At 39.1% G+C, this 15,068-nt stretch overlaps 1 protein-coding gene across 1 annotated transcript in view; it reads right to left on the bottom strand.

Moving 5' to 3' along the window:
• MYO3B (myosin IIIB) overlaps positions 1-15,068 on the bottom strand; it is a 321,272-nt gene that overhangs the window by 66,290 nt on the left and 239,914 nt on the right. Inside the window, exons 25-28 of the mRNA XM_075180671.1 lie at positions 13,062-13,267; positions 6,319-6,430; positions 4,528-4,690; positions 2,669-2,749 (exon numbers count right to left, since the gene is read on the bottom strand). Coding sequence (XP_075036772.1) covers positions 2,669-2,749; positions 4,528-4,690; positions 6,319-6,430; positions 13,062-13,267 — 562 coding nt within the window. The remainder of the gene's footprint in view (positions 1-2,668; positions 2,750-4,527; positions 4,691-6,318; positions 6,431-13,061; positions 13,268-15,068) is intronic.

The following is a 15,068-nucleotide window of genomic DNA, read 5'->3' on the forward strand; positions in this document are numbered from 1 at the left end:
GATTCTTGCCCCCTAAGGGGCATTATGGCTGTGGGGATCGAAGATGTAAAGTGGTCCCCCCTAGTTTCGGTGAAGATGATCCAGAACATCTTTTCTCCATAAGGGGCCTTATGGCTCCGGTGACTGGTGATGTAAAGTGGCCATCTCTAGCTTCGGTAAAGGTGATCCAGAAGATCTTTTCCCCATAAGGGGCCTTATGGCTCCATGGATCAGAGATGTAAAGTGGTCACCCCTAGCTTCGGTGAAGGTGATCCAGAAGATCCTTGCCTCCTAAGGGGCCTTATGGCTCCGGCGATCAGGGATGTAAAGTGGCCATCCCTAGCTTCGGTGAAGGTGATCCAGAACATCTTTTCTCCATAAGGGGCCTTATGGCTCCAGGGGATGAGGAGGAACGGGCTCCTTTCCCTTTAGGGGTGGGTCCACAAGCCCTAGCCCCAAGCACAGTTTTTTGCTCTGCTTTGTGATTTGCTACCTGTATTAATTATGTCCTATCTGTATTTGTACGATTATCCGGTGCTACGGAATCTGTGACACCTTATAAATAAATAATAATAACAACTGTATGCGATGCAGAGGCACTGTCAGACAAAACCTTCCACATATACATATGTCTCCACAGCCACCTAACAAAAGCATTTAATTTGCTTTTAAGATACTGTCATGTACAGCACTTTGCTCCGGGCACAACTTGAGTGCTGTTTCCGATACACACAAATCCATTTCCTTAACACGAATAACTCACAGTAACATTCTGGTTATCTGGCATTGGATGATAATATGTAAATGAGAACTTCTGCTCAGTGGCTCCTACACAGCGTTACTTATTCCTGAGATTGTTCTTGTTGCTAGAGGAAAATATTACGTAAAATAGCACAGTGTTGAACATATACGAGATGAATCGCTACTGGCTGCTAAGTCAAGCCGTTGTGAAACCAGTCTGACTGCATAAAATGCACTTTTATCAGGTCAAATTTCACTGTATTAAATTGCATCACTGTATAAAATTCATTTATCGTTTAAAATCTAGATTTCTATATACACCATCACTTAGATCCTACATCCTCTCACCATACTGTTGGTTTAGCTATATGTAATCTTCACTCAAGGTCATGTATTCATATCTCCCAACTGTCCAGTTTCAGCTGAAGAGTCACGATCCGCGGACATTGAATGGGTTGGAGAATTATGGGGAAGTGCGTAGGGCTTTGCCAGAAATGATTGGGGGAGGCTTGTGAGAACTGAGGGCATGATTTCTGTGACTCTAAGAGGGGTGGGGGGCTTATTGTGTCTGTCTACTGTGTAGAAACGCAATCTAGGAGCACAAATAACCCCATCTGTCTATTTTGGAGCGAGTGTGACCATTTATGCAAGCGTATGGCTTAGTGGGCCAAAATGGCGGTGCAGTGGTCCAATATTTTACAACAAACAGCAATAGTATATCCCCATTTTTAGACAACCCCCCTCTAATACCCCTCCTTGCATATAGTAAATGGAGGGCACTGAGTTTGAGGGGGATGTTCTTGGTCCTATCAAAGTCTTGAACACAGGGTAACACCCCTATTTGTGTCTTTAACATGACTAGATTAAATGAATATAATCATTTTTTCCTGTGAAAATAAATATGAACAGTCTGACTAATCTTGCATTTGCCATTAATCACATCTAGTCATACAAAAGCTATAATTCATAGCAGTGACTAGATCAAACATTACCCACCTCCTTCTCTGGTGAGGAATAAACATGGAAGAGGTCAGACCTACACTGTTTATGACTTCATGTAACAATGCAAATTAAGACTTGATAGAATAAAATTTACAAAAGATAACATATACTTTTCTTTTTTAAAATGTCTCTACTAAATACAAGGACTAGTGGATTGTTTACAGCTGTGTTGTCAAACAAAATAATTAAGTGGTTATTTTAAATATTTAATATTGTGTAAACCAATACATCTCCATTCTGGCTGACCAGAATGCCATTAGGCCAGTGTTGCCTAACCTGTCACACTCCAGGTGTTTGTGAAACTACAAATCCCAGCATACCCCTCCAGTAATAAGCTGCTATATATTGGTAAAGCATGCTGGGACTTGTAGTTTCACATCAGCTGGAGTGTCACAGCTTAGCCAACACTGCATTAGGCGAAGTGTCTCTGCAGACTGTTCCAGAGACATATGACGGCACTTCGTGGCTAATTAAATTCCCCCCAAGGATGTTTTTGTAGGTTCCCTATGTACTAAAGTGTATAAAAGCTATCTTGACTTCACTACAAAAGGCTGCATAGAATAACACAATCAACCTTAAGTGATATTTCTGACATTTGGACCAATTGAAATATTACACCTTAGAAATCACTGCTACACTTGATGCCGGTGTGTCTTATGTTCTATTGCTGTCAGATTTATTTTACACTGACATTAGATATATTTTAACAGTGAATGTTTTATACTAGTTTACAGATCATCTGGATACATGCAATATAATAAATTTAAACTGGAACTCTGCTGCCGCAAAGAAAATAACTCATCACTAACCCTTTGGTTCTCTTCCGCTACCTCTGAAAAAAGACACTGACTGCGTGAATGACCTTACGTTAACCAACGGCATAGGATTGTACATGAACTCTGTTGTTCAGTGTCCACACTGCTTGTTCTAGCACTAGTTTTATTACCTGCTTGAATAAGAACAGCTGCTTCATTTCTTTTAGTCCTTAGCTCTTGGAATTTCTTACGACAATCGTATCCTCTCCATGCTGGAACGTAAAATACATATATTGTGATAGGACTGAATACTTATACAATATATACATAGCTGTGTATAAGTTCATATATAGAAGCATGAGGCAGTCAAAATTCTAAAACAAATAGATTACAGGGTGTAATATATAACCCAATATATTGAAATTAATACAATTGCACAGATAGGTAGTGTACAGAAGAACACATCTGTAATAACCTATATCAGCCAATAAGATATAGGCTTTAGGTAGTCTGACGGCATTAGACAGCTGCTATTTGATTTGGTTCTAAGCTATTAAATAAGCCCCATTTTGATTAAGTGATATTGTTGATGCCTGCTCTGGTATCTACACTGCACAGGACAAAATGATCAGGTACATTTACAAATTCAAATAAGATATACATTGTTCATGTAATAAGCTAGCAGACTATGAATACAGCTAGAGAAGAGAGTATTGTTTTGTGAAAAATCTATACTACAGAAAAGCATTCAGGGGTAGATTTATCAAGCCTTCTAAAAGGAAAAGTGGAGGTGTTGCCCACAGCAACCAGATTCTAGCAATAATTCCATAGTACTAGATAAATGATAGCTAGAATCTGATTGATTACTATGGGCAACACCTCCATTTTTCCTTTTAGAAGATTTGATAAATCTGCCCCCTCATTGTTCTTCAAAAGGCAGAATTCAGAAAATGTATTGAAGAAAGACTTAGGGGTATATGTAAGAACTTCTTAGTGCTTTGTGTTACGAGCCGCAGCGATCCATGGCTCGTCTCTCCTGCTAGGTCCTGACCGTGGCTCTCACTGACAGCCCTGCGTTACAGCATTAAAGGCAGCCGGGCGCAGGTGCAGATTAAATTAACCATGTATTTAAAGCCTCAGGTGGCTGATTAAAACCCAGCACCTCCTTAATTCTGATTGGGCAGCCTAGGTATTTAAGGCAGGGAGGGCTTAGCCTCCCTGAAGGTTATAGCGTTCAGTTTCTGGCTGCTGACTTGCTCCTGTACTTGTTCCTGTACTCCTGGATAGACGCTTCTGTGTATGACCCTTAATGTATAATATATAGGGTGGGTATCTTAGGCAATGGAACAACTGGGGTTTCCCTGTTATCTTGGTGAGCAAGTGTTAGGTTTTTCAGAGTTCAACTAGTGGACTCCAGTAGCAGGAGGAAATGCACAGTCTTTAGTGAGTAAAATGTTTTCTCAGTCGATAAAAGTACCCAGAGGATTGCCATAGGATAAGAGCCAGCAGGGTAGTCATCTAGAGCTAAAGGGGTTAAGAGCCAGAAGTGTAATCGTCCGGAGCCAAAAAGGGTTACGAGACAGAAGAATAGTTTTCTACTGCCAAGATCATTGGCTCAGGAAAGCTGGCTCACAGAGACCAATCTAATAAACTGCCAATGTGTGGTTTTCAGGAAGCTGCTTATATAGGCCTGAAACAAGCCTCAAAGGTTTGAAACTAATTACGAACAGCAGGTCATTAGGCCATTTCCTGAAGCAGACCTACACAGGTGAAAAGGAAAAAAAGTGTGTTAAAGCTCAAGTCCCTCAGCACCAGATTCCTCACAGGCATCGGCAACGTTATGTGGCATAACAAATTCTGCAGCAGAAAAGTGACTTTACCATTCTGGCCAAATATTGGGGCTTCAACCTGCCACTCATGCGTACATAGAAAGCAGCTTTGATGGAGTCTGATACACCTGGTAAGGGGAATCTTTAGGTAAGGGTCCCCAACAACCAGTCTGACACTTTAGTTCACTATTACTAAATATTTCACACTCTACAATATTTACCAGCCTGAATACAGGTAGCACTCTTGCTCCTTCGCTCTTTAACTTTCCTATATCTCCTTGCACCGAGCCACCCTTTGGTATAGGCTTGCATTACCACCACTCGTCCAATGACTTCCCGCAGTAAGAGATTTAACTGCTCCACATGGTAGTACTTCAGGAACACCTTGAAGACAGAAGAAGTATTAAAAAGGGCTTGGCTTCCAAAATTGTCATCCTATGAAGAAAGTTCTGGCAAAGATTTAGGAGTTGAATGACTAATATACAGTTATCCTATTTACACCACATATAAAACATATTAAAACTTATGGAAGAAAGTGATATAGTTTAGTATAAGATGCCACTCTTGGAGCCATGTACCAAGAGATAGGAAAAATAATGAAATCAATGACATAGGCAAGCACAGGAAATGGAGTGCATGGGGATTACAGGTGAAAGTTTTCCTCTACACTAGACACATTTGAGCTCATTTACAAAGTACACTTGAAGTGCACCACAAAACACTGTGGTTTTGCACCAGTGCGTTTAAATGGTCCACCGGTACATTTCAAGGTACACACCTACTCTCTGCTGTAGGGAAATGGCAAACTAGAAGTGCCACTAGGTTTGTGGGCAGGCAGAAAAATGAAAAGGCGCACTGTGCAGTGCAGTATTAAATCCACACTCCAATATAGAGGGTGAAGCCTCCCACATCATTAGGACAGTGACCTATTGGGATCTTATATGTTGTTGTGACATCCAATCCTCCAATCAACATAATGTATTTCTGCCATACAAGTCCGCAAACTGTCAATTACTCTGTGCCTGCCTGTTAGGGTAGCACCCCTCTCCTAACATGGCAAAGTGCTGCAGAATGGCAGAGGAGAGCATAGAAGACTTATTTCAGTATACCCCTTTGGTTATTTCAGGTATATTTTAAGCTCAATAGTTAACAGTCTTTGATCTAAATTAATGTAATTAATTGCTTTACCATCTTTTTAAAGTGGTAAATGGTGAATTACTTCATTACACTACATGACTATGTTGATTTAGTACTGCTACAGTTCAATAATAAAATCAATGTAAATGAAGAAACAGATGTTTCAGAGATGTATTGCCAAGAAAGCTATTTATGGGCAGTGACATTTTTAGACAAACTGTATACATATTTAGGGTTGATGATGAACTTGGAACAAAATTAATGTTTATATGTTTGTTCCAAGTCACAAACAACTGATAATCATGCAAACATTTCAGGACACTGTAAGCTAGTTGTTCTTCATTCAGTCCTTTCTTAACAAGAAAATATTTAAATAGACCCTTATTTATGTTTACAAATTACAAAAGTCCATCATGATATATTCAATAGAAATAACATTCTGGCCCAATTTCCAACATATTTTACAATAGCAATTCCCTGATCTGTATTAAATTGCTGATTTTTAAGGACAATAATTTAATTCAGGCCAGATTATTTGAACAGAAAAATATGTGAAATGTTCCTTTTTCTATGAATTTGCAAAAAAACATTAATATAATACACGTATACGGCAGATCTTGTATCCAGAGTATAATACAGCATACACGTGCATGTTAGATAAAACATATCATTTTAGGAGTTAAGATATTTAACTGCTGGTCCTTAGATATTCCAGTCTGACACTAGTTGTTAGGTTTGCAGTCAATAACCAGATGAAACTGATGCACCTGCATGACGTCAATTGGAGTTATAGCTACACAAAGAAAAACCATTCATATAGCTGCAAACTGTACTGGAGGTGAACTTCATACATACAACTTGAATAGTAGCTTTACCTTAGTTCTCCCAAGTAACCATTTGTCAAGTTTAGCTTTTTCTAGTATTGCAGCACAACTGTCTTTTGTTGCTGGTGGATTTTGATGAGCTTTGAAGGCAAGATAATAATACCTATAAAACAGAATAATATAGAGAGGTAATTATTAAAGCAGGCCACGTGTTCTGTAACTATTATATTAAAAATAACAAAAATTCCCAGAAGTTCACAAGAAATGAGAAACGTGTTGTCTTGGCTCTCTTATCTCTTCCTATGCTTGTAAAATGTACCTATCACTTCCATACAATGGAGGCAGGCATTCTGAAGGCCCAGTAAATTAAATGATCATTTGTGGTTAGGAGTTCCGTACGTATTTCCGACACTGTAAATGTCGGCACTTAACCTGACGGCACGAAAATGTTAGCGGGCTAAATGCCGACATTTACATTGTGTGACAAGTGTAGAATATCATCAGTGTAATTGGCGACATTCGGCGGCATTGTCTGTTGATGACGGCAATGTGATTGGCGGCATTGTGAATATCGCCAATCACACTGACGACATTCTACACTTGTCACACAATGCAAGTGTCGGCAGTTAGTCTGGCAATATTTTCGTGTCGGCAAGTTAAGTGCCGACATTTACAGTGTCAGAAAGACACCACCGGTGGTTAGATTAATGCAACATTATCAGCATATTTTAAATTTGGTTAATTTAGACTTTGAGTAGCATTAGGTAACATCATTGCTATCAAAAATATTATTCATTTGCATTTCTCAGTAGTTCAACCTCTTTGGATTCTAAAGCACACATTCCTGGATTCCTCATCACATGCTGTTCATAAAACTGCTATTTAATTCCTATAAGACTGCCAAAAATGTTCCATATCATATAACTAAAACCTGCAACAAAGACCCTCATCCTCTTCACACTTGACTATTCATCATCATCATCATCATCATCCTCCCCATTTAGTTATATAGCCCACTGATTCCGCAGCGCTGTACAGAGAACTCACTCACATCAGTCCCTGCCCCATTGGAGCTTACAGTCTAAATTCCCTAACACACACACACAGACACACACACACACACACACACACACACACACACACACACACACACACACACAGGATAGGGTCATTTTTGTCCTTCTGATTATTATTGCTCTAGAATCTCTGCTCACTTTTGCTGTTTACATCATCTCCAATCCAGTTTAGATAAGGACAGAGATGTCTCATCTGTCATAGATGTGGAGTTTTATTTCACATTTAAAGTCCCAAAATGTAAAATATTCATATATGAAGCATTAAGGTAAAAGCATTGTTCAGTAAAAGACCAATAGTTTTTCTTTAAATGTAAGGTTTAATAGAGTATTACTTCCCCAATCTGTCACAGACAGCTGAAGCCACCGGCCACATCTTAAGGACATTGTGCTAATGGGATATGATAGAGGTCAAAAGGCTAAATTTGAAATCAGTTAAGCTGTTGTGATAGCATTAGCCTGCCCCGTGTGCCTGTATCCATCAAACCACACCGTGCATTTCTGCAGATCACAGGGCTGATGCTAAGTTGGATTTGCGCCAGTTTTTGTAGCATATGATATGAAAATTTGCACTGCAGGTACCCGCAAAGAGGACACACATATGTGCGTGTGGCAGAATTGTACACATCTGACACGCTCCTTCTTAGTCTTAAAGAGACAGAATCTGAGAGGGAAAGGGGAGGTCTGGCGTAGGCCGAGTAGAGTAAGGGTGTAGGCAAACTAGAACGGAGACACAGAAACGCCTGTCAGGAGCCGCATCTTTTGCACTTGCTAGAGGGCAGGTGTAAGTACATGCCGATAGTAACGGTCGCCATGACGATTATACTTCTGATTAGCTGACTGTGAATTCACTTCTGCAGGCACTTTCTGCTCGTGCCTACATTATAGGGTTTTGTGAGCATATTTTTTTTTCTGAAATAAATTTTTATTGGGTTTTACAGAATAAACATGTCAAATATAATGCACAATGAAAATCACGTTACTGGTTGCCCCCTGATATATATAAAGTGGAATAGATTCAGATTATAATAGGAGCACGTATGCAAGTTTTTCTCAAGTAATCATACAAAAAAAAACAATAAGAGATAACAAAAGGACAGATATGGGTTAGAAGATGAAAAGGAGGGAGGGGTCAGGAAAAGAAGAGGGAAGCAGATCTATTTTTCTAGATCGAGGAAATGAGTCTCTATAAACTAGAGATTCCAATTGATGAACTCTGCGTGTATTAAAACTATATAAAGTTCTATTTAAGCTGATGAGGATGAAGATATAGATAAATATTCTGGGGAATCAATAAAATTCAACCATGGACGCCAAATGGAGTAATACACTTCAAATTTATCATCACCAAAGAGAAACATGTCATCCAATGACCTGTAGAATTCTAGTCTTCTAAAACATTCCTGAATTGTGGGCATATTTTTAAAAAATGTTTTTGCAACTTTTATTCATACATAAGAAACAATATTGTATCTGCTGTTTAATGTCACGCCTAATAGTAAAAGTGTTTTTTTGCTATCAAAACAAATGTCAACAAACTTTTCTTGTGTTTAAGACATGGTTGTGTGTATTTGTAATATGTGTGTAAGTACGCCTGACGTAAACCTGGCACAGCGCTGGATGCGTCTTGAGATGCCTATGACTCCGCATACGGGCGTAAAAAAACTATTTTTACAGGTTGATTTTTTTTAGCATAAATTAATCCCAAGATGCATCCAACTCAGCATCAGACCCCAAGTCACAAAGCCTGTCAATCACACCCTGCATGCTCCTAACACGGCAACCTGCTGTAGAGAGGTGAAAGAGGATGTGATGGACATATTTAGGCAATAATAAGCACTTTGCGTATTTCATGTATAATATTCACCTCAGTAGTGCATAGTCTTAATATTGGTGGTTTTGCATAGTCTTAATATAATGGTTTTACTTGCTCTTCAGCTTTTTTGCTATAACTGTTTTTGTCAGTTTAGATATTTATGATCAGTATTTAGAACTCTTGGGTGATTTGCATGTTTGACAGCCTGCGTTTTGTTATTTATGCTTCACAATTCATTCTAAGAAAAAGTCTTCAGTTCATCCAGGTCATTCGTGAATTCTATTTCTGCTACTCGAGCCTTCAAACACTTTGCTCACATTTTTTTGCTGGTCTCAGAGCCGTAATTAAAGCTGTGAAATGTTTCCTTTAAGTGAAATATTGGGAATAGATAAATACATTAGCCAGTGATCCGTGAAATTCTTCAAAATATCCAGAAGAGCAGATCAAATGCTAAACAGATTGGCACTGCTTTGTTCATATTCAAAAACCCATTAGGCAAGAATGAACAAGAGCCACAGCCTTATGGTAAATCTGAGGATATGAAAGATCCTTAAGCCCGAAACTTAATTGCCACTTTGATCCTTTTCAGTTCTATATAAACAAAATAGATGAGTTAGCAGTTTTTCCCCTGGTATCCTTAAACAATGCTTATTTGACAGTTGCATTTTATAAACTATTAATACGACATCTAAGGATAGGCTAGAACAGAATAAAGAAGTCAATGTTTATCAGGCAGGAAAGAAACTGTATTGTGCGTCTGGTGACTTGTGTGTTATTATTTCCAGGTGGGTGTTTGTCTGGAACTAACCTACTTCCAAGCACCAAGCAGCCATACAGCTTGTGAAGTCGGTAATCAGTATAGATGAGCAATGCTGAGAATACTTCTGCCGTACAGGAGCCAGGACACTTTCCCCACCAACAGTTACAGTTGTTGTTCTACTACTTTATGTATTTGTCACCACACCTCTTACATCAGTGACAGGCAACAGGCGGCCCTCCGAACCCTTACCTGCTGTCCCCAACTCATTTTTACCACGATAATGTGGAAATGAACAATGGATAACCCCTAAATGCAATCCCTCCTGGCATGCAAGATTCATAAGAACAATAAGTGTGTCGTGTAAAACATTTACTGTACCCCGACGGGTGTAACATTACATTGATTTGACACAGTAGATCACAACGCCTATAAATGTGGCCCAGAAGGAGTTTTGGTTGTGGCAAGGGGGCAGCACTAATGGAAAAAAAAATACTGCAAAAAAAAGAAAAGAAAATACTTACCTTGCGGTCACGTCAGCTGGTACTCCGGCTCCCTCCCTTGTTTCCTCCTCCGTGCGGTGCGCGCAGTGAATGTCGGGCGTGATGTCATCACGCCCAACATCCATTGCGGAGCGCAGCACAGAGGAGTCACCCGTGCGAGAAGAACAATCAGCAGCACAGAATTGGAGAAAAGAAGAGAAGAGGACAGGAGAACAAGCCGATTAAAAGGTAAGTTAAGGTGGATTTTTTTTTATTATTTCAAGGGACGCTGACCAGTGAATAAAAGTCACCTGGTCCTGGAGCATCATGGACCTTATCTCCCTGCTACATACTTCTACTTGTAATACTAATGGGGCATTATCTATTATTCTCTTTGGCCCATTATAAGTTGTTATCCCTTAACTAACATAGTGGTGTAATTAGCAAAACAGGTCACAATTTGGGGTCACATTGATGTATATGTCAGGTACCGCAGGCCTGGTCAGGGCACCCTGATATACAATGCCTGGCTTAAATGCACTTTATTGATATTGCATTGAAACAATACAAAAAGTGATTATAGTATAATAACTAGAGAGGATTTTTTGAACAGGGCGATTGAAAGGTAAGTATAGGGGGATTTGAAAAAAAAGTGATTTTATATTTATATATATTTATATATATATATATATATATATATATATATATATATATATATATATATATATAATTATATCACTTTTTTTTCTCATATATATATGTTAACTATGTTTTCTATGGTTTTTTGGATGATCAGCTATCGTTAGTGTTAGTGTATCTTATGTGCGGCCCAAACCAACTCGTCGTCTTCCAATGTGGCCCAGGAAAGCTAAAAGGTTGGACACCCCTGCAGTAGATGTTAGATTCCATGACCTCGGAAAACAAAAACTTTTGGCCATAATGGTTTAATTTTTCAGCCTCTTTAGATATATTGACATGAAGACTTAGGAGGTCATTTACGACATGCAAAACTGCCAAGGCGCCATTCAAAATCCTCTTTGCTAAGGCAGCTATTTCCACTCTACAAACACTTACATTTTGAAAACCGGGTGAGGTCAAATTCAACACTATTCCCCAATTTGCATCTGAATTCAGGTAAATTGGCACAAATAGAAATTGTAGAGTTTCATACGTCTCTAGTCATGGGATGAAATGTAGACACAACAAAGTCTTTATCTTAGCAAGTCACAACCAACCATAGATGTGAAATTCCTACCTGCCCCCTATGAAAGGGGTTCTCCAGATAAATTAAAAATCTATTTATGACCAACCCATAATGTTATTTTTAATGCAAACCTACCTATCTGGCGATCCTACGCTGATCAATTGAGGTACAGCTATTGTACACTGCTCAGCTCTCTGCTCCTATCAGCATAATAATGGATGTGAAGGGCCTGCAGATCTGCAATCCAAGGAGGGCCCCTGCCTCTTTAAGCCATCATACCCACTGGTGTTCTGCTTTCATTTTTATTCCCAGCTTTTACTAACATTCTAAGTATGACTGTAGGCTTCCAATGCGATTACATCGGAAAGCGTAAAAAAGGAACATAACGCAAAAATACCGCATCGCTGGTAAAATGACAATGAGAATGGTAACACTAGAAAGATTGGTTTGCAGTGTTCTGCCCCGTTACATGTGTTTTCCGTACATTAAACCTGCATGTAAAACACATTTAGAAAATATCAGTGTATATGAGACCTAATAAAATGTAACGTGCTATTCTTGCTAGCACATTACATTGAATACAAGGCCTAAGAGGGTAATACGTACTTTCTACCCAATTCAGTAATATCAATCAGTTACCAGTAAGTACATGATGTTATTATTATTATCGTAGATTTGTAATGCGCCACAGTGCTCCGCAGAGCTGTACAGTAGGGAAAACAGGACATACATAAAACAGACATACAAGGTAGACAAAATAAATACAGACATGATAACAAAGGGTATGAAGGACCCTGCTCTTTACAAAGCTTACATTCTATGTGGAACAGGGAACAGCTAAAACAAGAGGAGCAAATGTGGTTCAGAGTGGAGATTGGGACAGTGGTAAATGTGCATTAGTGTGAGTAGTGTTATCAGGGATAAGGTCACCTCTAAAAAAAGAGATGGATTTTCAAAGAGTGTTTAAAGATTTGAAGGCTGTGGGAGGGAAATCCATAAGTGGGGAGCAGCACTGGAGAAGTCTTGTAGGCGCGAGTGTGAGTTGGTTACCAGAGATGAGACAAGGCGCAGGTAAGAGGTAGATCTATGAGTGTGAGAGGGAGAGTATTTTGATATGAGATTTGAGATGTATGTAGGGGTGGTGTTGTTGAGGGCTTTGTAGTTAAAGGTGAGTAATTTGAAATGGATTCTGAAAACAGGGAGTCAGTGCAGGGATTTGCAAAGTGGTGCAGCAAATGTGTAGCAGTGAGAGAGGAAAATCAGTCTTGCAGCAGTATTTAGGATGGATTGAAGTGTGGCTATATGGGTGTCAGGAATGCCAGATTGCAGGATGTTTCGTTAGTCAAGAAGGGAGAGAAAGGATAAGAGTTTCGGTAGCATGGAGTTTATTTATAAATCCATCAATTTAAAATATGGTTGAAATATAATATGATCTATGGAAAAATCATTTTATATTTTTTACCTTTTTAGGAATTCTTCAAATAAAATTCGGTGAGAATATCCCTGCCTCCGGATGCTAACTGTTTCCAGAATTCCTGTGTAGCGCAATTGCATGAGCACCCTTTCCCGAGAGAATTTCATCGCCTCTTGGTCATCATTTGGTTTAATGCAGCGGACAAAGTGAGGCTGTCCAACCACCATTTTGGATAAAAGGTCCATTAATGAGTACTATACAAGAAAGTAAATGACACATGTCACAAAGCAGAAGCACAAACAATAAAACCCACTGACCAAAGCTTATTTTCAAAACTTCACAATTAATACATATTTAGCCATAACGGGCCTGATTTAGTGTTAGACATAACGATGCTCTGTTTGAGCAAGTACGTGTCTGCACACTTACGTTTCCACGGCTAACTTTTGAGTTGGAAGAATCTTAAGAATGTTAAGATATGTGCAGCCTTATATCTGGAGGAAAGATGCAGCAGTCATTATCATCAACTCCAAAACTTGCACCTTTTAATGTAGGTGCTACATTTACAGTTCAAAGACAGAGGTGCTAAGAAGAGGGGGGGGGTACAAAGTACTGGGGCCCGGGGCTTCCAGGGGAATCTGGTTAGTTTATGTAGTGGGTGGACCTCCCAATGGGGTGTGACCCCAAGCATCTCAAAGGGGTGTGCTTAATTTCCATCTGCATGTCCTTACTATACCTGCATGGTAATCCCCCTGAGCCACCTCTCCAAGCACAAGGTGATGCAAGTGCAAGATGCGTGCAACTCTAACTACTGATGCATATGTTCTGCATATGCCCATTATGTCTATTTTGCACCAAGTCGAATATTTACATTATGCAAATGCCCTAATGTGCAACTCTAAATCAAGCCCAAAATATCTATTTATTCAACAGAAAACAACAATGTTGTGCTGTATATATATATTTATTTGCATTTTTAATATCTGTAAAATGATGCTAATTGTAAGTAACATTGCATTAATTTAATACATAAAACCAATATCCTTCTCAAATAAATTAGCATCACATAATATAAATGTTGGTATTTCTAAAGCTTGAGGGGATTTAATTAACTAAATTAAGCAATGCAATTTCTCCCTATGCGAAATTACATGTTTAGGCTGGAATTAATTAAATGACTTTAATATGACAAAATAGTTCTTCTCTATTTAAATGCTTTGTTTCTGCCAATGTGGCATCTTTATAACAGATAATGTGAGCTCCTGTAACAGCTAAACACATTTTCAATGACTTTATGCTACAAATCTGAATCAGATCATGCGGCTACACACAGATATATGCAGATAAAACATGCTGGAAAATAAAATCTGATAGGACATAAGTGTAATTGTGTCTAGTCTAGAAACAATTCCATCGTCTCCTTACATATTTCATACTTGACCAAACAGAGGAAGCTTAAAGGATAACTCTACCCAAAAATTAAAAATGCAGTTTCCTAAGTGAAACGTTGATAGAATATTATTTACCTGGGGACCAACTTTCTACCTGATTTGATGGATCACCTGATATCTGAAATGCACAGGTGATGCTCTCCTCGTTCCCGCCATGTTAGGCCTTTTTAATACAGGCAGCGTCTCTCCCATGAACAAGGAGAGGAGAGCGTTTCTGGACTACAGAAGACACGGATCAGGTGGAACCCAGGTTTGTAATATTGTACGTGTATGAAGATCTTATTCAACAACTAAATAAACATGAAGCCGTACGATGCCCTTTATGCTGTATCATATCAATATGTTTGCTGGTTTTGTTATTTTTGGTTGTAGTTTTTCACCGGTGAATTCCCCTCTTCATGTTGACCCTTAGTTGGAAAACCTATGGCACACTTCCCAACAGAGGACTTGAAACTTGGGACAAAGTGTGCACGTTGTGGCTTTTTCACCAGCCCTCTTACCCCACCCTAACTACACACCTTCAATGCCAGATGTAGCTGCCACTGGTTGGCTCAGTATTGAAGGGGCATCAATTAGTGGGACATATCTCCCAACTGTCTCAGAA

Source organism: Mixophyes fleayi, chromosome 7 (assembly GCF_038048845.1).
Source record: "Mixophyes fleayi isolate aMixFle1 chromosome 7, aMixFle1.hap1, whole genome shotgun sequence".
Taxonomy (NCBI): domain Eukaryota; kingdom Metazoa; phylum Chordata; class Amphibia; order Anura; family Limnodynastidae; genus Mixophyes; species Mixophyes fleayi.